At 31.9% G+C, this 26,483-nt stretch overlaps 1 protein-coding gene across 10 annotated transcripts in view; it reads left to right on the forward strand.

Moving 5' to 3' along the window:
• Positions 1-26,483, forward strand: part of Atrnl1 (attractin like 1) — an 833,524-nt gene that overhangs the window by 146,443 nt on the left and 660,598 nt on the right. For 8 of the 10 annotated variants that reach the window (XM_063244803.1, XM_063244801.1, XM_063244808.1 and 5 more), the window contains exons 10-11: positions 2,075-2,229; positions 26,065-26,149. In XM_063244803.1, the coding sequence (XP_063100873.1) occupies positions 2,075-2,229; positions 26,065-26,149 (240 nt within the window). Of the gene's footprint in view, positions 1-2,074; positions 2,230-8,213; positions 8,709-26,064; positions 26,150-26,483 lie in introns of those variants that run through there. The other 2 variants (XM_063244809.1, XR_010046243.1) reach the window with 2 other exon arrangements.

The raw sequence follows: 26,483 nt of genomic DNA on the forward strand, positions 1-26,483 counted from the left end.
TATATATATATATATATATATATATGCAACATTTTACCAGTTCATCTATTGATGGTCACCTAGATTGATTACAAATTTTAGCTATGGTGAATAACACTGCAATAAATATAAGCATGCAGGTGTCTCTTTGGTATTTTCATTTTCTTTCTATACAAACAAATGGGATAGCTGGAGACCATGGCAGATCTCTTATTAGTTTTATGAAGAACTTTCATATCATTCTATATAACAGTTATTCTGATTTACAGTCCCACTAACAGTATATGAGAGTTTCTGTTTTGAACATCCTCACCAATATTTGTTAATTTTTATTTAGAGTTTCAACTTGTTTCTCTTCTCCATCTTGATATTCCCACTTCATGTAGGAGGATAGATGAATTTGTTAAGATTTTGCAATTCTTAGTTTATTATCCTTAACTAACTCTTACTTATTCTTGATTGGTTTTTAGTGTGCTTTTGAATTGAGATTTCCTAACATTTTTTAAAAAAAATGAAGTAAGTTACTTTGGGAGAGCTTTGGGGTTCTATTTTTCAATGTGCCTCTTCTACTGGGGGAAACCTCTGCGCTACTGTTTAGAGTGATACTGCTGTAATGAGTGGGATGCTGCATAAAGATTTGGTCTTTTGAATTTGCCTGTTCTGGCTTAGAACTCTGCCTTATGAGAGAGCATGAATAAACATTATTTGTTCCTGGTATTCTTAGTCTAAAAGCCCAGTAAGTGGGAGCTAAGTGGAAACCTCTCCTGTAGGGCTGTTAGGCCAGTTTGGGGAAGGGGAGGGGAAAGAGGGATGAGAAGTGCTGGTCACCTAAGAGTGAGTTATCATTGGACTGGAGTAGCAGCTGAGTGGTGAAGGAAGTTTGTGTTCTTGGCTTTAACCACCTAGGGTAAAAGTTCTGTTAATTTGAATTAGTCCTCTGAGTGTGTGTGTGTGTGTGTGTGTGTGTGTGGTGGAGTGGAGAGAGGATGAGGGGATTCTGAGAGCAGTGAATCTGATGACATAAGCTGTTTATATTCTTACCAAAATTACCAAAATATTCTTAAATATTTTCTTATTTACTGTTGCAAAATTTTCTGAGACTTTAAATGTGTATCTAGTATTTCTTACTAATTATAGCTTTTTTGTTGGTAAAGTTTTTATATTTTCATCCTAAAAATCAGCCTCATACTCTGTAAGCATCAAAGAATATATCACACAACTGTAGTATACAAACTAACCATGTTTACATTCTTTCCTCCAGGGACTTAACATATTACAAAATATCAATGTATATCATATACATAAATATTCATTCAGAGAAATTACAGTTGTGAGTGGGTATTTATAGAACTTCCTCTTAGCAACACTTTAAGGGAACATTTATATTAATTGTGCTGTTTCTCAAAAATCAGGTATAATTGTAATTTTTAATTATACACAAAATATGGATGTATCGAAGAACAATCTTGAGCAAAAGGACCTACACATGAATGAGTACAATTAGATGATTTCATTTATGTAAATTAAAGAACAGCAAAACAAATCTGTGTTATTAGAATCAGGGCAGTAGTAATGTTTCATTTTGTTTTTTATATAGATTCTTAGTTATATTCATCTTATGAAAATCTGTTGGGTTTTAGATTTATGTTACGTGCACTTTTGTGCATATTATACTTATATAACAGTTAATGTTTATTAAAGTGTCCATATTTTATAGTTTTAACAAAATATAATTCTAAGTAAGTTTATTATTTTTAACTTATTGCTTTAAAATGATAATGTCTTGGTCCTCTAATGTGAAGAAAATTCATTTTCTACATTTATAAATAAAAAATAACTTAAAATATAAATTAGTATGATTATTAATAACTCTGTCTGATATTTGTGCTTCCTTGAAATATTTTAAAATGCTGAGACTCTTCAAATATTTCTTTTTAAAAATTGAAGGTTAGCATCATTTATGTTTTTATAAAGCCATGTTTTTCCTCACAACTCTGAGGAATATTCTATATGCAAATTCAACCCTTTATAAAATATACTAAATCAGGGAGGTCTCTTTATCCTTTGTAATACATTTTTAAATTTTATTCTGTAGGACTATTTTGAAAGAAAGTGGGTTTGCCAGATACCTTCATTCAGCTGTTCTTATCAATGGAGCTATGCTTATTTTTGGAGGAAATACCCATAATGACACTTCCTTGAGTAACGGTGCAAAATGTTTTTCTGCCGATTTCCTGGCATATGACATAGGTATGTATCTGTTAGGAATGTATAACATAGGAAATATAAAACATTTTCCATATAGAGATTCTTAAATATTTTTATTATAGCATGTATATATGTAATTTTAGAAATAAATTTAGTAATAGGTTATTAATGGCATTCTCCCTAATCTCGGGATAGTAGTAGTATAGAGCCAGGAAAACAGATGTGCCGAAGTGAGTTGGTGGTAGAGACAGTGGCATATTGAAATGCAGGCTTAAATGTCCATTCTGAGCCTTTTTGTATATGTGTCCCTAAGTGAGCATTCTATCACACTATTATGTTGTGGCTGTATTAGTTTTGGTAATGGATATAGAGTACTGTTAAACAATGCAAATTGCAAGTAGGAATGCAAACATTTTCGATTTAGTAGCAGTTAAAAATGTTACATTTATATAAAATTATACTTAACAAATACAGGAATCTGATAGAGCTAAAGAAAGGAAGGAATATGGAGAAAGTATAATTAAAGAAATAAGATTATGAGACAAAATAGAAACCCAGCATGTTCTTAAAAAAGAAAACAACAAAGTCATTTCCTTCAAAATGAGAAATACAGCACATTTGTATTATCCATTTAGCTTTAATGTTGTTATTTATAGTGCTGTTTTCTAAATATTTAAGTGAATATATTTACTGAAGTACTGTTTACCTTTCCATTAGATCACTGTAGTAATGACTGTTTCTCATTGTATCATATTGATAAAACTTAGTTGATACTGTGATGAAAATTTAATACTGAACTATTTGTTAGTTGACAAATTGGGAATTTATTTATTTCGTATCATTTAAGATTATACATTAGGTTTGATTTGTCAGAAAAACTGAGGTAAAATAAATTAAAAGGTTTGTTTCTTTCGGAAAAATAGAGAAAAGAAATGTTGAATTATCAGTATCATTGCTACTTTCAACATAAAGAAACCATACCATATTTAATTTTAGCCTAAAATGGGAAATACTTTCAAATTATAGACCAATATTATCAGATATTTTTGTAAGGATATTCTTCTAATCAAAATATAGAATCTTACTACTGTGTATTGAATCTCTTCTAAGTGCTAGGAGTATGCTCAGGGACTCACAAAATCTGTAACCTCTCTAACCTGTGACAAAATGGCATTATTCTAATTTTAAGAAGACTAAATAGACAGAAATAACAATAACTTGTTCACAATCATGTATGCAGTAAGTGGTAAACCTAGTTTTTGTAACTTTTAAAACTGTGGTACTCTTTCTACTTGACTGTGCTGATTCATTGAGTCCAGTACAGTGGTAGCGAATCTGTGCCATGTGTGCTGCAGCAGGTGGTTTGTTATTATTGAAAGCCACAAAAGGGTTGCCTTTGCTGGTCTACTGTATGTTCTTAATGTCACATACATTCACAAATACTTTATGTTTGGTAGCGTTTGTTTCTAAATGCTATAGAAAGAAGTAAATATCAGTTTCACTTTTTAACATACATTGTTCAGACTGGAAGAACAAGAAAATTATATTTTAAATAGTTTCATATTTTAACAGAACTTTTTGTCTTGTGCTAATGCTGGCAATTAAAACATGATGTCAATCTTATAATTCAACGTAGAACACAAGTGTTTTATTTCGTCTGTAATTTCCTTCATATAATCTGTATTTATTCTCCTGGGTTATCAGCATCAAATTTTATAATATTTTCCTGAGAAAAACATTTTCATCTTATTTTTCCTATGTCAGAAAAGGTATTTCAAAATAATTATTTTTCTGTGCAGTTTTTTTGGAAATAGTTGTAAGCATGGCACAATAAATGAAGGAGAAAATAAATGTTCTATAAAAACTATGATGCTTTTTCTCTTCGGTATAGTACACTAGTACTTATTGGCATATTAAGTAGACTACTTAGCTGCTTACCTTATGATATATGATTTTTAAACAAGCAGGAATATTTGTGCCAAATCCTACTATTTCATTACTGTAAAATGCAGAATTTCAACTTTACTTCCAGAGCAACTTTTTAACAGTGAATATCATTAATCTTTGAAAATATAGCCTTGGTTTCAGTATTTTCAGATTAGGCATGATGTAGATGGTGTATACTGATGATTTTCAAACTGTGAAGGTGATTGGGCAAAAATAACAGACCTATTTAATCAGATTCTTTGAGATTAGGTACTAAATACCTAGATTTTAAAAAAGGGACTAAAGTGCAACTGATAATAGAATCAAATTATTTAGTGAGTCAGTATCAAAATAACATATAGCACGAGACATTGTGTAAATCTAGCTCACAGTGAAATTTTAGAATCTGAAAACTTTATTATATTTGCTACTGTTGTGAGATTATTGTGCTTTCAGAAATCCCCCATGATACCTTTTCAATATTATCAGATATTTTTGTAAACATATTCTTCTAATCAAAATTCACACAGAATTGTGAAATAAGATGAAAAGCAGCTTATTAATAATGTTTGTGTTCAAAAAAGATAATAGATAATAGAAACATGAAAATGTAATTTCCTGCTTTAGATTATTTCAAAATTGGAAGGGAATGGCATTTGTATGAAAAATATTATCTTGCAAGAAGCAGAACTGCTGAATCTTCAAATCAGATTGAATTAATAGTAGTTTAAAAATATCCCCTCAATTCATAGTTTTACTTACAGCGTTAATTTCTTAGTAGGTTAATATTTAAAAACACAGTCTTTAAACACTGAATAGTAATTCCATATTAGAAGAATTCATATCATTTTAGTTGGAAGTATGTGGTAACTATTTTATAATATGGTGGAATTGTAGTGTATTATTAAAAAGTCACTAGTTATGAAATATAGCGTATGCAATTTTGCACAGCCCTAAGGAGTGACATGATGACTGTTATCACAATGTATATCTAAAATGTACCAATAAAATGAAACAGATTAGAAGATGGAGAAGCAACTCCAAACATACTCAGCCATTTTATCTTTGACAAAGAAGCCAGACACCTTCAACTGGAAGAAAGATAACCTCTTTAATAAATGATGATGAAAAAATTGGCTTTCCACGTGCCCAAGATTAAAATTATACTCGTATCTTTTAGTATCAATTGAGTTAAAGTCAAAATGGATCAAAGATCTAAGTACTAAAACAGAAACACTAAATCTGCTGAAAGATAGAATAGGTAGAACTCTTGAAAATATTGGTGTAGGCAAAGACTTTATGAGCAAAACCCTGATCTCACAGAAATTATCACAAAGAATCAACAACTGGAATCTCATTAAAAAGCTTTTGCACAGTTAGAGAAACCAGCAACAGACAGAAGAAACAACCCACAGTGTGGAAAATAATTTTTTACTAGCTATTTCTCAAACAATGGATTAATATGTAGACTTTATAAAGAACTCAAAAATATCAGACCCTACAAATTTAAAGATTCAATTCAAAACTGGACATCTGAAATGAATAGACACATCTCAGATGAAGGAATAAAATGGCAAGTATATATAGGAAGAAATGTTCAGCATCACTGATCACTTGAGAGATGCAAATTAAAGTAACACTGAGATTCTACCTCACCCCAGAAATAATGGCTACTATGAAGAAATCAACCAATAACAAATGCTGGAGGGACTGTTTGGAAAAAGGAACATTCTCCACTGTTGGTGGGAGTTCAGACCTGTACAACAACTGCAGAAATTCAGTGTGGGGAGTCTTCAAGCTACTAAAACTAGAGGTTCTATTTGACCCTGCTATTACCCTTCTTGGTATCTTTCTGAAGGATTAAAAGCATAATTCCACAGTAATGCATGTACATCCATGCCTATAGTGGCAGAGTTCAGAATAGCAAAACATTGGAAATGGTCCAAATGCCCATCAACAAATGAATTGATAAAGAGGATGTGTTTTTTTATGGAATGGAATACTACTCTGAGATAAACTCAAGACATTCTTAGCTAAATGAATACATCTTGAGACCATACTCTTAGGTGAAATAAGTCAGACACATGTATAAATGTTACATGATTTCTGGTGGTGTGAGAAACTGAAACTGTAAATAAGGACCAAATTATATAACAGATATGGGGAAATGGGGGAAAAGTGTTCAAATGAAAAGATGAACAAGGAGAGGGGAGGTGAAAAGGAAAGGGGACAAGAAAAAAAAAAAAACAAGGTAAAAATGGAAAGAAAGCTTTTATAAATAAGAGAGGAGGGCCTGACAAGAAAGGAGAGAAATTGGGAGAGGGGAGAAGAAGCAAAATATACCATGCTCAGCTACAAATTCCCTATGATAAATGTTATGACAATATGTATCTAAAATGTACCAATAAAATAAAAATTTAAAATAGTAGGGGAGGGAGCAACAGATGTGGAATGAAGTTGCCAGAGATAGACTGTGAACCCTGAATCCCAGCCCATGGGAGATGAGGGGAGACACTCCTGTGAGTCAGTATTAAAAACACACGCTTAATAAAAGACACTTAAAATATATTGATTTTTCCCCACTTCTCTCACAATTTAGTCAGAAATTAGAAAATCAAGGAAAGGTATCCCTGTGTTCCAATGTCCTCTGGCTAAGACTGGTTTCCTTGGCACCCTTAGCCAGTGGCAATGACATGCTGGCTATGGGGCAGGGACAGAGGATTGCACGTTTGGGAGCAACCTGGAGGGGTAGGTGGGCTTGACTTAATGTGGATCAAAATTTCCAGAAATTATGTAGCAGTGTCTTAGTTACTTGTTACTGAGACAAAATACTCAACAGAGGAAAGGTTTATTTTGGCTCATAGTTATAGAGGTTTCAGTCTGTAGTCAGCTGGCTCCAAGTCTATAACAGAGGCATCACAGGGAGGAAATAGTAGGAGGCTGCAGCAGCAAACATCAAGGAGTCTATCTTCTCTCTGACTCTTTAGATTCTATCCAGGCTATAGCTGTTTGGGTGGTGTCACCTACACCTAGGGAGGTGAGTGTGGCTTCTGTTTTCAGTAAATCCATTCACTCACACTCAAAACTATGCTAATTCCAATCAGTGAATTTAATTTAGTACATACCCTTACTATCATAAACTCTAGATCCTGTGAGCTCTGAGAAGTCCCTCCTATAGGGACATCTAGAACAAAGTCATAGCAGAATGGTAATCTCTTAATTTTAAGAAAATTACTTAGAGCACTGTGGTTCTGAAATATTGGATTATTTAAGCCAAACTTTGGTGCTTAATTGTATATTGTGAAAGATGAAATACATGGTGACAAGCAAACAGCAGATAGTGCTGAGCCTTCACCCATTCCCTATGCACTAGAGGAACATTATTTCCAAGAATATGAATGGCTAATGAAGCAAAGAGGAGGAATGCTGACATTGTATTTATGGTGTTGCCATGGTCACCTGTATGGCTGGAATAAGTTTCAATAGGCCTTATATAAATTTTAGCTGACTACCTACTATATTGTGAATTGGATATGGACATTGAGTCTATTGGAATTTGGAATGAAAGGACATTTGATATCAGTTTTATCAAGATATTAAGGAAGGTTCTGGACTGTCAAGGTCTCTAGAGAGTAGTTGATGTTAGAGGGAGGGCTTCATTATCCTAGGACAAAGCAACTGAGAAGAAACTTTGGTCTTCTGAAGAGTTTACTCCTTTTCATAATGGCACGGGTGCAGGCTGTTGGGGACACATGTTAAATCAGAATTAGGTCAGTGGTAATATGACTTCCACAATTGCTTGGAATGGAAGAATTGCCTTATTAGCAGTGTGCATTGATCAATGCCTGGAGCCATGGTGTAGGCACTAGGTAGTAGAATCTCCTATCTGGATAGGAGCTCATGCAACTTATTTTACTCAGCTAGGTTAGTATTACTTGAAGATAGTTGCCATTTAGAGAAAGGAGAAAGAAATGTAGCTCTGACTGAGCATAGGTAACTTTGCTATCATTGATAAAACTATGAATCACAAACATTCTTATATATTTGACCAGTTTGTCCTTTTTACGATGTGTCAAAACAATTTGCTTTTTGTTCTTAAGGGATCTTCTGTCAAAATACCAGAGCTACAAGTGTGGTATACCAAACTTGGAAAGCCTTCTGAGAGAGTTCTTTTTAAACCATTGGATTCTCTATGGCTCCTTCATAGCAGCAGCGCCTTCACACTGGAACTACAAGAGGACAAGGTGTTCACACTCACTTCCTGTACCATAGGTCACAAAGGAAATTGCCCACTGTCACATACTTGTAAGAATAAGTTCAATGTTCATTACCCATTTTTTTAGTCATGCTCTCAATTTTGCTAATCAGACTGGCATATTTGAGTACTATATGGATATTGAAGACCTCGGAGAACATCACTTTACACTGTGCCAAATTCTCCATTAGTTGGGCTTTTGATGCTTGCAACATGATCAGTATAGTAGGAGATTACCAGTGAACCAATCTGACTATGAACTATGATACTTACACAGAGACCCCTGAGAAAGCAGGTGTATTTTTTGCAGGAAGCATAAATAAAAGTACTGTTATAATTAGAGCTGTCTGACCTGAGTTTTCTTTTGGAGTTTTGCAACTGGATGTTATACAGAATTACAGGTGATCTAGGTGGATGAGTCATATGCTCTTCACAATATGTTGAAGCAACAACAAAAATTTACATACACTCACGTCAATAATTGAGGGTCGTTTCTTCTCTGACAAGTTGAATGGCAAGTCTCTGTGGAAAGACATCATGTGAATTATTTGAAGAATGGCTGGGCTGCTATTGAAACTTACACTTTTGAATTTGCAACATTCATGTGATAGCTTAAACAGAGGATCATAGAACAGCCTTGATTTTCATTCTTTCTTTTTTGGATTTGGTTCAGAGCCAGTCTTTGTTTTAATGAATTGATAGATGAACCTCTATGATGATTCACTTTAAAAAAGGATAGTTTGAGAAATGGCTCATTAATACATGATCTCTAAAACTATTTCTACAACAGTAAAATTTAGAATAGATTATTTTTAGAATGTTCTGCCCAACAACAACTGAGATTATTTATAGAATGTTCTCCCCAACAACAACTGAATGCACATTCTTCTCAGCAGCACATGGAACTTTCTGTAAAGTAAACCACATGCTAGTCAATAAAACATGCTTAAGTAAATAAAAATAATCAAAATTATCTCATGTATATTATCAGATCATAGTGCAATGAAACTAGAAATCAGAGGTAAAAAAGCTCCACAGTAATATTGCAAACACATAAAAATAAAGCAATATCTTCTTAAATAATCAATGGGTCACAGAAGGAATCGAGGAATAAATTATAGAGTTCCTAGATCAACCAATAATGACAATAAAACATATCAGAACCTAGTGGACACAGTAAAAGCAGTTCTCAGGGGATGTGTATTGGTCTAAATGCCTATAGCAGAAAAATAGTCCAAATAAATGACCTGGCAATGCATCTTAAGATCCTTTAAATACTAGAACAGTTCATATCCAAAACTAGTATAAGGAAGGAAATTATAAAAACCAGAGTCAAAACTAATGAAATAAAAACTAGAAATGATACAAAAATCAGTGAATTGAAGAACTGGTTCTTTGAAGGAATAAAATAAACAAACTGCTATCCAGTCTTACCAAAGGGATTGGAGAGCTGGGATAAAGAAGACCCAAATCAAAGCAGCTAGAAAATATGAACTTTCTGAAATATATTAGGTTATTTGTGACTACTTTAAGAATTGCCAATAAATTGGAGACTTCGAAAAAAAATGGATTCCTAGGTAGATATGAATTACAAAACTGAACCAAGAAGATATAAAATTCTGAACAATTCATAAATAGACAATGACATTAAAGAAGTAACTAAAAAACCCTATCAATTAATTTTATAAGAACTTTAGAGAAGATGGTTTTTAAGGCACCATTTCTACTCAAACGCTTTAATGAATTTATTTATTCTGGGAATCAAACTCACACCTTGCCCTTGCCAGGCAAGTGCTGTCCCAATGAGCTATATCCCCAGAGATTTTAATGAAATTTGGAGGGAAAAATACTCCCAAAGTCATTTCTGGAAGCTACCATTACCGTGATTTCAAAATCAGAAAAGTACCCAACTGAGAAAGAACACCAGGCCTGTCTTTTTAATAAACATAGTCAAAAATCCTCAACAGGAAAGTGGCAAATTGCATGCCACAAGTCATCAAAAAGATTATACATCATGACCCAGCAGAATTTATCCCAGGAATGCAGGCATGGTTCAATATGTACAAATCAATAAATATAATACATCACATAAATGGAAGGACAAAATTCACATGATGATCTCGATGTAGAAAAAGTCTTTTACAAAATGAAACAGCCATTCATGATAAAACTAAAGAAAATAGATTAGACATGAGAAAGTAACAAAAGGGACATTTATAAGGAAGAAAGATGTCAAATTATCATTATTAGCAAATGACATTATTGTCTACAAAAAAGGCCGAAAAATTCCACTCCTAATATTGATAAGCAAATTTAATAGTGTAGCAAGATGCAAAGTCAGCTCACAAAAATCAATAGTGTTTCTGTATACTAGTAATAAACTCACTGAGAAAGAAATTAGGAAAATAATACCTTCTAGAATATCATCAAGAAATATTAAATACTTTAGGTTATAAGGAAAGGAAGGACCTCAATAAATAAAGCTGCAGAACTCTGAAAAAGGAGATTACAGAAGACATTAGAAAATAGAATGGTAGCCTTGATTACTTGATACGCTAACCCAATATAATCACATGGCCATAGTTCCAAAATTGACAATATATTTAATGTAATCTCAATCAAAATACTAACAACATTACTTACAGAATTAGGTAAAATAATCCTAAAATTCATATGGAAACAGAAGATACCTAGAATAGCAAAAGGAATCCTGGGCAGCCAGAGCAAAGAAGGAGGCATCATAATCCTGGACTTTAAGTTATATAACAAAGCTACAATGATAAAAACAGCATGGTATTGTTAAAACCAGAAAATAAAACAAAACAAAAAAGACATGTAGATCAGTGGAGGAGAATATGGGATATGAAACAACTTCTAGCATATTTAGCTACCTAATCTTTGAAAAAGGGGCCACAAACTTATACTAGAGGAAAGATAGCCTCTTGAACAATGGTCCTTTCAAAACAGGCGAGGCACATGTAGCAGTTTGAATGTAGACACTTACCTTTTACCATATATTAAACCAAAATCAAAATGAATCAAAGATCTAATTGTTAAAATGGAAAGCAGATACTGGAAAATATGAAAACTCTTGAATACATAAGTATAAGTAAGGACTTTTGACTAGGATCTCAGTTGAAAAAGAAGTGACATTGCAAATCAATAAATAGAGTGAGAACAAATTTTAAATCTGTACAGCAAAGAAAACAAGCAAGGGTGAAGACAAGTTGTAAAATGGGAAAATTTTTTGTCAGCTATTTGTCAGACAGAGGACCTATATCTAAAACATGTAAAGAACTGCATAAAAGTAGACCCCCCCAAAATAAAAGACTCACTCAAAAATATACAAATGAAATGAATAGACATTTTACAGAAGAAAAAATACAAGTGACCATGAAGTACATGAAAAATTGTACAATATCTCTGGCCATTAGAGAAATGCAAATTAAAACACTGAGGTAAGAGGAAATTCCATGTTACCTCAGAAAGGTTGGCTATTGTGAAGAAATCAAATAATAGTAAATGCTGATCAAGATGCAGGGTAAAAGAATCTCTTCTAGATTGTTGATGGAAATATAAACCAGTGCAACTATGGAAATCAGTACAGAGATAATTTTGAAAACTAACAATAGAAATTCCATTTAACCCAGCTATTCCCATTCCTAGGCATCTCCTAAAAGAGTTAAAAACAACATATTGTAGTAATATGTGCATACCTTTGGTTATAGCAGAGCAATTTACAATAGCTAAATCTTGAAGCAGACTTTGTGCCCATCAGTAGATTAACGAGTAAACAAAATGTGGTATTTATATGTGATAGATTACTACTACGCTGTGACGAAGGATAAATGAGTCATTTGTAAGAAAATGGATGCACCTTGAGAGCATAATGTTAATGAAATAAATTAGACACATGAGATTATATATCATGTTCCTCATATGAGAAACCCAAAATATAAATAAAGAACAAAATAAAATATAGATAAGAGAAAATAAGGATATAGACTTTTTGCAAATGTGGGTGGCAAGAGATGGAGGGGAGGAAGAGGGAGAAGGAAAGGAATTTTATAAAAAGAATTAAGATGTGTTATGTAAATGTATCAACTCCCCTCATACAGTGTAATCATTATGTAGTACAAATGTGTACTGCTAAGAAAAAATATTTAAAACTGAAAGACAAGAATAAAACCATAAATACCTGAAAGACCAGCAAAAAAGAAAGAAAATCAAGGAGATAGATATAATAAATGAACAAAGTAATTCTATCTTTCTTAACAGCTTTCCCAGAAATTTGATTGGTTTTGAGTAAGAAATTGAAAAGTAAGAACCCAACATTTTAAAATTATAATAAACTAGGACAAAGTAGGATTTAGTCTAAGAATTAAATTATGACTCACTAGATCTATAAATGTAATTTATTACCAGACTACTTTACTGACAAATATGCCAAATGAAACTCAGTATTCTGCACACTATGTAGTAAAAAAAAAAAGACTGTTTACTAAAGCCAATAGAAAATATCATTGTATATTAAATTACTACGAGTCATGTTAATTGAGATTGGAAGACAAATAATTATGCCCACTTTGCCTTTCAGAGAGTAAGAAAATCTGAGAGGATGGTATTTATTGAATGGATGTCAAGGAATAAAATCCTGATAAGAAACTATGTGTATGAAGAGAATCACTTAGGGTATATTATGTACATTTAGGATACTAAAAAATTTTTATCCAGGGCAGTAGTTAGACCAAATGCTATTGAAGCACCATTATTTTAATAAATACATGGAAAAAAAGTTATTGGAAACCTTCAGACAATTAGTTTTCTGTCACAAAAATAGTGAAATGGCTAATAGATTTTCCTTATATCCATCTTGTTTTGACCCATGTACAATAAACCTGTGTGTTTTTTGTATTGTGACAATAGATATAAGCCATTAAGACTTAACTTATGAACTGACATTTCAAGTGGAGTACTAGCAGAATTTTTAAGGTGTGTCCTTAACATATTATAGATGAATAGTTTCATGGAAAAGCAGAATAGTTTATAGAAAAATTACCCAACAAATGTGCATTGTCTATCTTCATTATTTTATGTATAATTTATTAACTAATATATGAATTTTAGCTTATCCATATACCTGAATTTCAGCTTTTCTGAAATATCTGAATTTTAGCTTGTCTGGAATATCTGAATTCCATAATTATGTGGATCTTTGTTAGTAAATTGCCCTGAGTACACAATTTTGTTTGATGAAATTTGGGTTTGAAAGTTCGTAACTCTAATTACTTGATCTTAAAAATTGGATTTAAATATCTTCTAGCATTAGGCTTAAAAAAATCTATATTTGTATGTTTTACATACAAATGTTTTACTTTGGTCATATTGCTGTGTGACTTTTCTGTTCAGATAGACTGATATTTCTGTTGATTTTCATGATGTTGAGAATTATTTAGATTTTCCTGTAATCTGGCCTTGAACTGATTATGAAGTGATAATGACTTGAAAGTTACAGCAGTGTATTTTCTCCTTGGCAAGAATTACATGTTTACATTGTTGTTATACAGATTAATAATATGAGTCTTTATAGTGTAAGAATGAGACTAGACTACATATAAGCAAATTATAATTAACTTACATTAATCTTTAAAGCATTTGATTTATACCTCCAAACAACCTGGCATATTAACATTTCCTTTTCTTATCATCTGGGTGTAGAAGATTCTGCATATGGCCATTGCTGCATTGGTATAAATGGTAGATGACAAAATGTCTGAACCATCTGCCTAAGCAGATTTCTTGTGTCCTGAGTTCATGTTCATGCTTGATCTTTGTTACCACATTCATCTAATGTTCCTGTGGATGACAGAGCCAACTCATGATAGAAAATTCTTAACTTGGTCACTTGATTACCAATGGCCAGAATTCTATCTACCCATGGCAGTAATAATGGTATATAAATTTCTGTTGCAGATGGCATTACCTTTGACATGTATGTGTAGTTTGCGTTGTGATTCTTTCACTGGGGTTTGCCGTAAATTCCATATGCAGTTTTTTTTTTTTTCCTAACAGTGACACGACACCATAAGTTGTTAGAATGACTACTAGCTAACATGGTTCTTATTGTAAGACTGCTTGCTGTATAGACTACTTATCAGCAGCACTTCTTGTTTCCCCTGGCATCCAGTCAAAGCTGAGAGCCTTTTCTGTCTTCTAGTGAATAAACTGAAACAGTATTCCTGAATGGAATATGCTGCCTTCAGAACACACAAAGAAGCATGGTGTGGCATAAGGGGGAGGATCACGTGAGCCCAGGAGTTTGCATGTATCCTGGGCAGCATAGCAAAACCCTGTCAAAACAAATATTAGCAGAACATATGGGGGAGTTTTGGATCATTTGCTTCTTTCTTTTAAATAAGAGTTTCAAGATACAATGATTAATCTTTTAATTCAGATGATATGGCTCAGAATGTTCTGGACCACTGCACTTCACCCAATAATATTTCACTATTATGGACTGTCTCTAAATCTTTGTAGCTTTTATCTTCTCCCCTTTGAAGCATATTCGTGTTAATAAGGTCTGTTGCATCAGTTAATTTTGTTTATTTGATCCAGTTAGTGTGATGTCATTAACATTGGAACAAGGTAGTGTTTTATGATACCTAATTGGAAAAAATGTATTCTCTATTACGTTATATTCAGAGACAAAATTGTGAAGTATACTATTTTTTTATCCCATGTGAATGCAAACTGTTTTTGATCTTGTTTTCTAGTATCATTAGTAAAGAGCATATTTGTCAATTCAACTGTGTTAACCTGGTCTAATGAAACATATATCTTATGATGTCTGTACTTAAGCTGTTTCTTGATAGGTTATTATTGTCTTTCAGGCTTTAGTTTGTAGTGCCAGACTGATGTTTTAACTGGAAACTTGATAGATCCATTATTCTGAATTCGTTAGGGTGATACTAATTTCCATTACCCACTTTCTCTGAAATGTCATACTATTTTAAAAATTTATTATACTGTCCCAGGTGTGACAGTTCCAGAGATTTCAAGTGTAACTGTGGACGATGTATAGTAGGAGTTGTGCATGAGAAGTGGGTGGATCTGTGACACAGTGGACCCATGTTGACCTGGACCTTGTCCAGAATGCCATTTATTTCCTCATCTCCATTTATGCCTACTTTATAGAGAGACAATGATACTTTATATCTCCAGATAACATTGATTCATTTCCTGTGTTTAGTAGCATTTAAAATATTCAGATAGGCCTTTTCCCTAGGCTACAGTTACTTAATAAAATTATTATGGATGACTTTGAGGAGGACCTTGGAGAAATGTGCTATATACATTTGCCATTGACTGCAGGGTCCTATCTGTTGGCCCCAGGACTTTATATTTATAAGCTCGACATTTAAGAAGTAGCTCAAGTCCAGAGTTTTAAAAAATACATTGTGATTATTTATTGTAGAATCTATTATCAGTGTTCTGAGTATTTATTCTTGATTTCTTCTGATAATATGTTAGGCCATATCCTGTTGGCTGCCCATTGCTTCTAAGGATAGTGTGGTTTGCTAAACATCTCTGTAATTCTAAGTTCTCTTGACTAATACTTTGGTCTTACAGTAGTTCCCTGTTCTTGGGTTGGATTCTGATGGATGAGTGTCAGCAGTTGGCCTTTTCTGCTCTATCATATCCATTTCTGAGTTCGGGTTTGTTACAGTTTCTCTTACCATCAACTTTGACCTGTACATGAGAGCTGTTAAATTCCTAATGAGGCTAGATAGTTTCTCTTCCAACATCACATGCCTCATGGCTCTGGTAAATGGCAAATCTTTGGCTTTCTTAGTAGAATTAATGACCTAGTGGGTTTTCTGGCATTACTGCATATCCACTGCATATCCATTTGAGAATGCCCACATTTCTAGATTTTTTAATCCCTGACTTTACTGTTTGCTATGGAAGTCCTGGCATTTTAGTCTCACTTAGCATGGGCTGTGTTTCATCTTATTGCAGTACTTTTTCTTTCTCAGATCACTCCTGGTGTCATCACAGTTTACATTTTCTGAGAAGCAGATTTTGGTATTCATTATGTCCATTGATTCTTAAAATCAATGCATTTAAAAAAGGTGAGGGAGAAAGCAAAGTTGAATAAAAGGTTGAAGTTGAATTGTGGATATGAACTGATAATCTTAGTCAACACCACAGGAATCTCTGGAGGTACAGTGTTGATCAGAATTGTTGGACTACAATGGTGAGGCCTTTATACCCTCAAATTAATCAGTGATTGTGTGGATCATTCTTGGAAGAGTGTGACTCTGACTGACTTGTGCCTCTGTTGTTGAGGCAGTTCCTGAAATAGTTTGTAACTGATGACTGTTCACTGCCAAAACTCCTAACAACACAGGGTACCAGTCCTTCTTTGAATGATGGTCTGTACAGTACACATCCATATCCAACACACATGTCCAAACATTAGAAGTTTGGATAACTTATTTACCAAATAATTTGTTTCCCACTTACGGTACATCTTTAGTATTCGTTAGAAAGACAGATTTATTGATTGACAACACTTAGGCAGCCAAGGTGACAGAGAACTTAGGTTGCCACTGTACCTTTCCTTGATAATTAAATGTTTTCTTCTAGTAATATGGGTGCCACATTGGTTTGCATTTCACTGGGGCATTCAGCATCTAGGCAGTATGAAGGTATAATGATGTGCCTCTGCCTAAAGAAAGAGGATTGGAACAGGACCAATATCCACCCTAAGTCTTGTATGTGATTCATTTTAAACTTTTAGTGTTATTGAAGATAACATTAGAGATAATAATGTAGGCTTTGTTTTTCATTACTATGAATGTTAAAAGGCAAAGTACTTTTAGAAGTAGATTTGTGTTTTGGTATTTGTCTACATTAGTTGCTGCCATGTTTAAATAAGTAATACTATATTATGATTTTTTTCTGCAGACACTCATATTTTTAAAAATCATTTTTACTATTTTTATTTTCATGAAGTTACTGTTTATTTTAAAAAGCTTTCTTGGTAGTGTAGTGAGACAGTGTAGTATAGTAGTTCAGATCAGCTGGTTTTAATGACTTTTCCAGGTTCGACTTTGAGAAAGTTATTTTACCTGTCATGATGCTGTTTCCTTTTTTGTATAGTAAAGTAACAAGAACTTTTACTGTTCATAGTTGTTTTGAAAATTAAATATTACGAAGCATTGATAGACAACTAACACATTGTTTTCCTTTAGGTTAAAGGCTATAACCCTTATATTGGAAAAATTAACTATCTAAAAAGACTGTAAGATTTTATTAATTTTTCAGTTCATAACATAAAAATAACTTTTTGGCTGTGAGAAGTAGCCAGGTGCTTTTCCTCTTTGGGCTTCCATAGCACTCTATATGTCTCTTAATAGGTATCACATTCTATTGTAATTCCTTTAGTGCTGAAACTCAGCCTTACTCAGCTTCCTGTCTATATCATTGTTTCATTGACTATTATTTACATCTCAGTCAGAATCTGTAAATAGTGATGATTCTTTTTCTCACATCTTATCTAAATCCATTAACCTAAATTTTATATATTTCCTCCCATTCTTTTAGTTAAGAACAATCAATGAATTTAGGTTTTCTTTAGACCATACCACTCATGGTAATTTATCTTTTTTCCTGGTGTTATTTTAGTGTATAATGTTATAGAAAAAATATGACTTGGAGAACATTTTGATGGTAACTCCCTGGTATTCAACAAGGTTAGTTTAAATGTGCAAGCAAAATGTGACATTAATAGAAAGAAACTCATTAAAATGAAGAAAATATTTGCAGCCAAGTACTTTTTGAATTTTGATCTTTGCTCATTTGTATTAGCTGTGTGTTTTACTCAGTAGGAAATCTTTCATAATCTTGGTTAAGCATTTCATTTAAAGATTTATTTCAAGTAGTTTCTCTCTTTTTTAACTATGATAAAATTCATATAACACAAAAATCAACCACTTTAAAACAAATACTTCACCAGCATGTGGTATGTTCACATTGCTACATATACTCTCTTCTGGAGTCCAGAAATATTTTTATGACACCAAAAAGAATTCTATATATATGAAGCAATTTTTCTGTCTGGCTCTTTATTCTTTTGTCTACCCCTATCAACTGCAGTTCTGCTTTCTGTCTCTATAAATTTATGAATTCTGATTATTTCTGTAATCATAAAATATTCAATCATAAAATGTTTTTGGCTTTTTCATTTAGTATATTTTCAAGGTTCATCAAGGATATGTCTTGCATCAGTTCTTTATTTCTTTTTATGGTTGAATAATATTCATATATATATATATATATATATATATATATATATATATATGCCAGAATTTGCTTATCCATTTATCTGTTGATGGTAATTATTTGACTATTTTGAAATATGCACATGCTTGTGTTCATTTCTTCTGAGTCTTTCACCAAAAGTAGAATTTCTTTGTCATATTGGTAATTCTATTTGATGTTTTCCACAATGACTATGCCAATTTTACCTTCCCAGTAGCAATGTAGTTTTAACACCATCTCTTGTTGAGAGTTCTTTTCCTCAGATTAGTCTTATCTTATTCTTTGCTATAAGCTTGAAAACTTTTGACTTTCTTCTGTCATACTAGTGGGGGAATGTAGATGAGGTAGAAATTAAAATTAAGGAGACAATTTCAATTAAACATAGCAGGTAAACATTTCATTAAAGTAAACATTCATTTTTACTTTTACTCCTAAATTCCACTAGAACCTTGAGTAAAGAAAAGACATACATGTATGAAGGCAAAAAGAGAGATAAAAATAAAAAAGGCCTTAAAGCAAAAGATAAACAAGTGGTAAATCCTTGGAAAATATTAGTTAGCTAGAATCACAGATAACATTCAGAGATTACATTTGTATTGTAGAAACCTATAGACTACTCTCAGGAACTGGAGTTGAGTACTTGCAAGATTGGAGTTCATTTGGGCCTGATTAAAAATCTATACAGTTAGGTTTTAAATCCACAGATCCCTTCCTTTCTTGTTCAATTAAGTATCTGTGCCACTTATACTCTGCTGGTAGATTTACTATTTGCAGATGCTGGCAGAGTACATTATATTTAATGTTACTAGAGTGTGACTGAACATGTGTTATTTTTAAGCAGTGAGGTTAAATGAAAATATTCAAATTTAATGAAGTTTAGTGAAACTTCTGGCTCTCTTCATTTGCTTGCTATATGTCATATGTACAGTATTCCTGCAGGAGATGGAGAATTTACCTTTAGAAATCAGACTGGCCTAAGAAAGTACATACAAGGGCTGAAATGATCCATCTGCTGAGAATCCCTTAATCCCAAGTTATTTTTCCCAAGCATTTTTGGTAATGCTTTTATCTGTAGAGCTTCACTCTTAAATTTGAAATGATGACCAGTTATCACTTAGACATTTGAAATAAGCCACTAAATTTGGCCAAAACATCATGTGGGGTAAAAGAAATAAAAAATTAGAGATAGTGCAGAAATATATTATAACTTCATAGGTAGAAAATTATTACATTCATGAGACAAAAATGTGAGATTTTAATAAAAATAGGTCACTTAAAAATATTACTCTTGGAAATTAAATTAGGATAACATGATTTAAAGATAAAGATAAAGAATGTTCAAGAAAGTATTATTAGCAATAGAGAGATGGAAAGTAGGATTGAAAATAAGTTTATATGATTATTTTGGAAAGCTTGATGTCTTGGTAATAGGAGTTGTAAAATTAAATAATGTAAAATTTTAGATTGAGAGTAAGTTACAAGTGAATAATTAAAAAAAATTCCAAGATTTAAGAACATGAGTTTGAAGAATAAAAGTAACCAAGTCTCAGAAGAAGGAATACAGAAGACTCATAGCCAAATTCAGGATGAAGAGAGAAGACAGAAGAGCTTAAACACTTAGAGAGAGAGAGAGAGATGGGGCTGGGGGTTTAGCTCAGCGGCATAAGCGCCTGCCTTGAAAGCAGGCAGTCGTGAGTTCGATCCCTGGTACCGATAAAAAGGAAAAAGGAAAAAGGAAAAAGAGAAAGAGAGAAAGAGAAAAGAAATATTACAAATAAGTCACAGAACTCAGTAGCATATGGCATTACAAAATAGCCTTGCAAAATCAATATGAAACTGATCCATCTGGTAAGATGTCTGAAATACATTTCATGTTAGAATTCTAAGTTTAGACAGACAATGCATGTTATTAGAGTATAAAAAAGTCATTTTTAGAATTACAGTTCTCAAATACATCTTCACTGTACATTATCTTTGGAAACTGTAAGATTGTATCTTTACTGAAAATATGAGATTAAATATATAAAAATGGAATTTAACACAGACGGGAGATGTGTAGAGAATCCTTAAGGTAAAATGACAGATCTAGAAAGGAAATTCAAATTAGAAGAGAAAGATGGAATTTTAGGAGGAATATTATAAATTCATAAATGAGACTGCAATATCACTGAATATATTATAAAATATTGAGATGATATATATACACAGCTGGTAAAGAATCATGCCTGAAATGTGTAAGTACATATATATAAATAAATGAAATGTGTGTATATATATATAAAAATTTGTATATAAAGCAAAAAAAAGAGAAATGATTTATACAGGAACTAAAGTATTCAAGAACAAAATTATAATTATATATAATTATAATATACTATGAAGCTTATCTATAAATAATATATAATAAATACTGATTTAAGTAGTCATATATAATTTTATAGTATACAAATGTAAAGGAAGGATGGAAAATATGTTTGTGTCTTCATAAGAGCTAAATCATCAAAAGATGGACATCAGGAATATGCAAAATTAGTAACTAAGCATATTTTTAGAATGGGGAGATAAATACAGAAACTTTATTTAGAATTAAAAGTGCTTTTCTCTGTGATTCTGAAATAGGCATTGGTATAACACAGAACGAGGAGTCTTTTCAGAGACAAGCTTATGAGGTTTAGTGACTTAACTTTGCACATGTATATCTTGAGTTTAAAAGAAAAGTAAAAACACAGTGATACAAAAACTAAATGATGTACATGGTAGTGTGTCTGGTATAAATATTGAAAAATCTTTATGGCAAAATTTTTATTTGGCTTTATACTTAGGAATATGTGAAATATATAGTGTGTGGAAGAAATATAATTCCTACAACATATACAAAAATAAGGTCCAGTTGGGTTTAAGATCAAAATACTAAAAGCAAAACTACAAAATCTTTAGAGCACTTGAGATACAGAATAAAAGGGAGAAATCATAAGCAAATGATAAATTTTACAATTTTATGTACAAACTTTCTGTAAGATAAAATTCTGAAAAGTAAAAAAAAACTATTGTATAAAAGAATGTATGGATCACTGCAAGCCATATAGCCACCAAATAATTTACATATAGAATATTTATCATAGGATTTTTAAAAATTATTAATAAAAAGACAAAAAACAAATAGGAAAATGAACAAAAAACTTGAACAGTGATTTCATCAAAGAGTTAAAAAAAAAAAAAAACAACTAACCAAACCACAAGCTATCTGATTTCACCTGTAACTGGGGAAGATGCAAAATAAACTGTTCATCAGATTAGTAAAAATTAAAGTTTTGATAATGCTTACATGTTAGATAAACATTTTCCTTCTGATACAAGACGAACTTTCAACTACTTTGAAAAGCAAATTGGAAAAAATATAAGAAAATTCAAGTTGTTTTAAATCCAAACAAGTTTCTTGTTAGGTATCAATTAGAGAAACTGAAAAGGGGCATAAGGTTTGTATCAGTGAATATATCAACAAGATTTGTATAGGAAATATCTGAGAAGGATAAATATCTTTTAACTGTTTAGTGAATCAATATTGCAGAATACAATACCTAGTTAAAATAAATGGGCTGGGGATTTAGCTCAGTGGCATAAGTGCCTGCCTGGCAAGCAACAGGTTGTGAGTTTGATCCCAATTACAAATGAATAAATACATAAATAAAATAAAGTAAATAAATAAACATAAAGCACCAGATACAGTGTATCATAAATCTAAATGAGGTGTTGAATTGACATTTTACCAAAGATGACTCATGCCCAGTCTGCATACGTTAAGGTACTACCATTAGTAATTATAGGGAAACATAAATTAAAACCATAGAGATACTACACATTCTCAGTAGCTGTTATCAAAACACAAAGTAACAAGTGTTGGTAATTGGAGAAGAAGCTGAACGCTTTAGTGCTACTGATTGGACCGTGAAATGTATAGCCACTGTGGAAAACAGACTGGCAGTTCCTGAAAGTATTAAACATGGATTTACCAGCAATTTTGTTTCTGGTATATTACCAAATGAAAGAAGGGCCACAAACTAATATTTGTGCACGCATAGTCATAGAGGGTTTTTCAGGATAGGCATAACCTATTGACAGATGAATGGAAAAGAATGCATGATAACATGTTATTAAAAGGATGGCTATTACGATCCATGCTACAGCATGAATGAACCTTGTAGACATCAGGGAAAAATTCTAGTGACAAAAAGCCAAGTGACATATGACTCTATTCATAAAAGGACGACCAGTAATGGGTCCTGTAAGAAACTTTTAATATTATTATGTTTTTATAATGATATTTTTCCATGATTTAATTGCTCCGCAGTCAGTGTAGACTGCATAGGCACCTGGGCAAGCTGTGTAGGGGAGGACACAGTGCAGTGCTAACTCTGCTTCCTTCACCACCACACGCAGTCTAATTGAAACTGTAAATCTTGGTGAGTAAAACGCAGCGATTACTCACAACAGTATTTCAGCCTACATACAATATGTGTATGCCTGTGATGATAGGTCTTTGTTGCTATTAAGCAGACATATAAACCTATTTAATTAGTAAACTTGAGCAAGAATTTCCATTGATTTATTAGTTGTAAAAAATAAAGTCAAATAACATACTAGTTTTGTATTTATATTGCCCTCCTTTTTGTTGTAATAAAAAGTATAAAAAACATGTTTTGTTACTTACATATATTAATACATAAACTATATTGCATATTTTATAAGTGATCTGGGACAATTCCTTTTCCTTCATTGCATGTGAGCAAGCCACAATATTAGAAACTCACACTCTAAAGTGCACAGTATTGCTTTATAGTAATATTAAGTATATGCTGACTTATAGTTCAAATTTAGAATGAATTTGTTAAGATTTGATCCCGTATAAGTTAAGGAATATTTGCATTTAAAAGGTTAAAATGGTAAAAAACAAAAAACTTCTGTCAAAATAAGCAAGTCACAGAAGGATGCTTATGATATATCATTTATTTTAAGTTTTGTAACTTACAAAAAAAACTATAAACTAACATTTAATAGCAAATACAGGATTTGTTTCCTTCCAAAGAAAAAAGAAGGTAACTCATATTGGGGAAGGAGTAAACAAGAATTTTAATCATGTATGAAAAGTTTTATGTCTTTAAGGTATGTATAGCAAATGTGATAAAACACTGGCTTCATAATTTGTACTGGTAGGTATTTGTAATTCCATTCCTTGGATTGTTCTATGTGCTGAAAATATTTCTTTTTTCTCCAAAGAGAGAATGACTTACAGAATTAGTACAAATCTTCAAAAGCCCAATTTAATCCTTTTTATTCTGTCAGTTCCTTTTCCTGACTCAGTACATACACGATTTTTTGAGCACTTTTGTAGTTTTCATCTTGCATATCACTTTTGTTCTCCTTGTCTGTCTGTTGGATTATTTGTCCTTTAGCCCAGAAATACTCAAGCTCTTGAGTCACTGTATTTGCTATATTCCAGATGTCTTAGACTGACCTTGAAGATCTGTCATCTTTGAACACATTTATAGGTTTCTATAGTCCTACTCTTTCCTCTGAGTTTCTGTTTTATTTCATTCCTATTTCTGTAATTGTTATGGGAAGAATATAATAAATATACAATTTATAAATTATTGACCACAGTGTGTGTGTGTGTGTGTGTGTGTGTGTGTGTGTGTGCGCGCGCGCACACACACTGGATTGGATGGAATGATTGAAATCTATCCTAAGTCATTAGCTGCCTCTAATATTCTTACTTTCTTTCACAAAATCTGTACCTTTTATGGATCATCCCCTTTCAAAAAGGAATGATTTTTGTTATAACAAACACACATTAACAGGTTATGGAAAAACAAAGGTAGTAAAATAGCCTTTGTAAATTGGATAATTTATAAGGTCTCATTCTTTATTTCTACCTTCTCAATCAACTTCATTGAATTCTTATAAAGACCATGTTAAGTACTGTGCATGAAAGCACTTTGAAAGTTTTGTAGTTCTACAAACATATAATAACATTTCTTAAGTAAACTCTAACGTAAAATAACAGACTATTTTCATGCATAGACCTTTATTATAGTGTTTCTTGAAATGTGATCTTCAGAATATTGACTGTTGAGAATATTAATCAGTGGTACCTGAACAGTACTTCTGTGAACGAAGCATTGTGGAAACACTAATTTAAATATAGATAAGCTAGTTTTCTGTACTCTTATAATTTTCTTTTGAGAGTAACAGATCAGGAAACTTTGTGATCTAGAGAGAGGGGAAATGGTTGGGGTGAGGAAGGAAAGAGGAGAGAGACTGTACAAACTAGAAATATTCTTTTTGAAGGGATTGTGTACCTTGGAATACAGTTCAAGATATGTTTTATTGTTTTCAGTGTTATATTTTCATTTTCTAAACTGCAATTTTGCTTTCTATAATTTGATCTTCATTAGTAAGAATGTTGAGTTAAAACCATTTTACTTCTTGTGTTATAGACGTTGTAACTTGTAGGAAAACAAGATAATTTTAAAATTAACTGTATTCTTGTTGAATAAGGAGTTCTGTATTTTCTATAAACTTGTTTTGAAAAGCTTGTTATAGTTAAATGCTTTTAGTAGATACCAAAGCCTACATTAAATGTGGCATATCTAAGGAGATGAATCTACAATATCCTGACAATATTCCTAATAATTGGATAATGAATTATTTGAAATTACAAATTCTGTTAGTATATATGTCAACTTTAGGTTCTATTGAAATGATACGTATTTTTCGTACCTATATTTCCGTAGTTCTTATATAACAAATGAACAATTTGTTTTTCATTTGTTTTAGTTTTTTGCTATTTAAATGATTCTCTTCTACATAAAAGTTATTCTTTCAAAACTTCAAATATTAAAGTGATTTAAATATTTTATTCTGTCTTTTCTGGTATTCTTGTGAATAGTAAATATGTGAATAGTAAATACACTATTTACTTTTGTATGCATGTGTGAAATATTTGAGGTAACATTTTATTTTCCAAAACATGTGCCCCATATTGACATTCTTGGACTTTACTATATGAACTTCAGCATATTTAACAAAGACTTGCCATTGAAATATCTTTTATCATAAAATATACTTAACCTCATTTCTTTTCTTTGTCATATATTTTAAATTATTTGTGACAATTCTAGGCAAGCTATTTTTATTTAAAGAATAATGCTAGTACAGTGATTCAAAATTGTAGGTTATAGAAAATCAATAAAAGTTTTTCTTTTGGTTTTCTTCTTGATTTTAAAAATTTATAACTTGACCAATGCTTATTTTATAGTATTTGTTTTAATGTGTTCCTTTATTTAATTTTTTTTTTGTTTTCTTTTTTCTAGCTTGCAATGAGTGGAAAACATTGCCAAAACCAAATCTTCATAGAGATGTCAACAGATTTGGACATTCTGCAGTAGTCATTAATGGGTAAAAGAAACACATTTGAAATTTTTAGGGGGTCAAGGATATCAGTTCTTCATATAATTATTGATTTTGATATGCTGTTTGACAGTCATCATTGGTCTTAATGACACTGGATTTGATGTATTCTTATTGTGTTATAAAACACAATAGTTATTAGTTATTAGCTATATCCTTGTTTCTTTTTTCTTTCCAATACATATAGAGGTAGAGGAGTAATTAAGAAAGTTTTTCCTGAAAGTCATTGTGAACTCTTTTTTCAGAGATGAGAAAAAAATAATAATAATTGTACCTATAAAAAGATCTGGCTAAAGGGCTAGAGTAACTGTCCACTATTTTT

Source organism: Cavia porcellus, unplaced genomic scaffold (genome assembly GCF_034190915.1).
Source record: "Cavia porcellus strain 051 isolate PalLab524CR breed Dunkin Hartley unplaced genomic scaffold, mCavPor4.1 scaffold_2, whole genome shotgun sequence".
Classification (NCBI taxonomy): domain Eukaryota; kingdom Metazoa; phylum Chordata; class Mammalia; order Rodentia; family Caviidae; genus Cavia; species Cavia porcellus.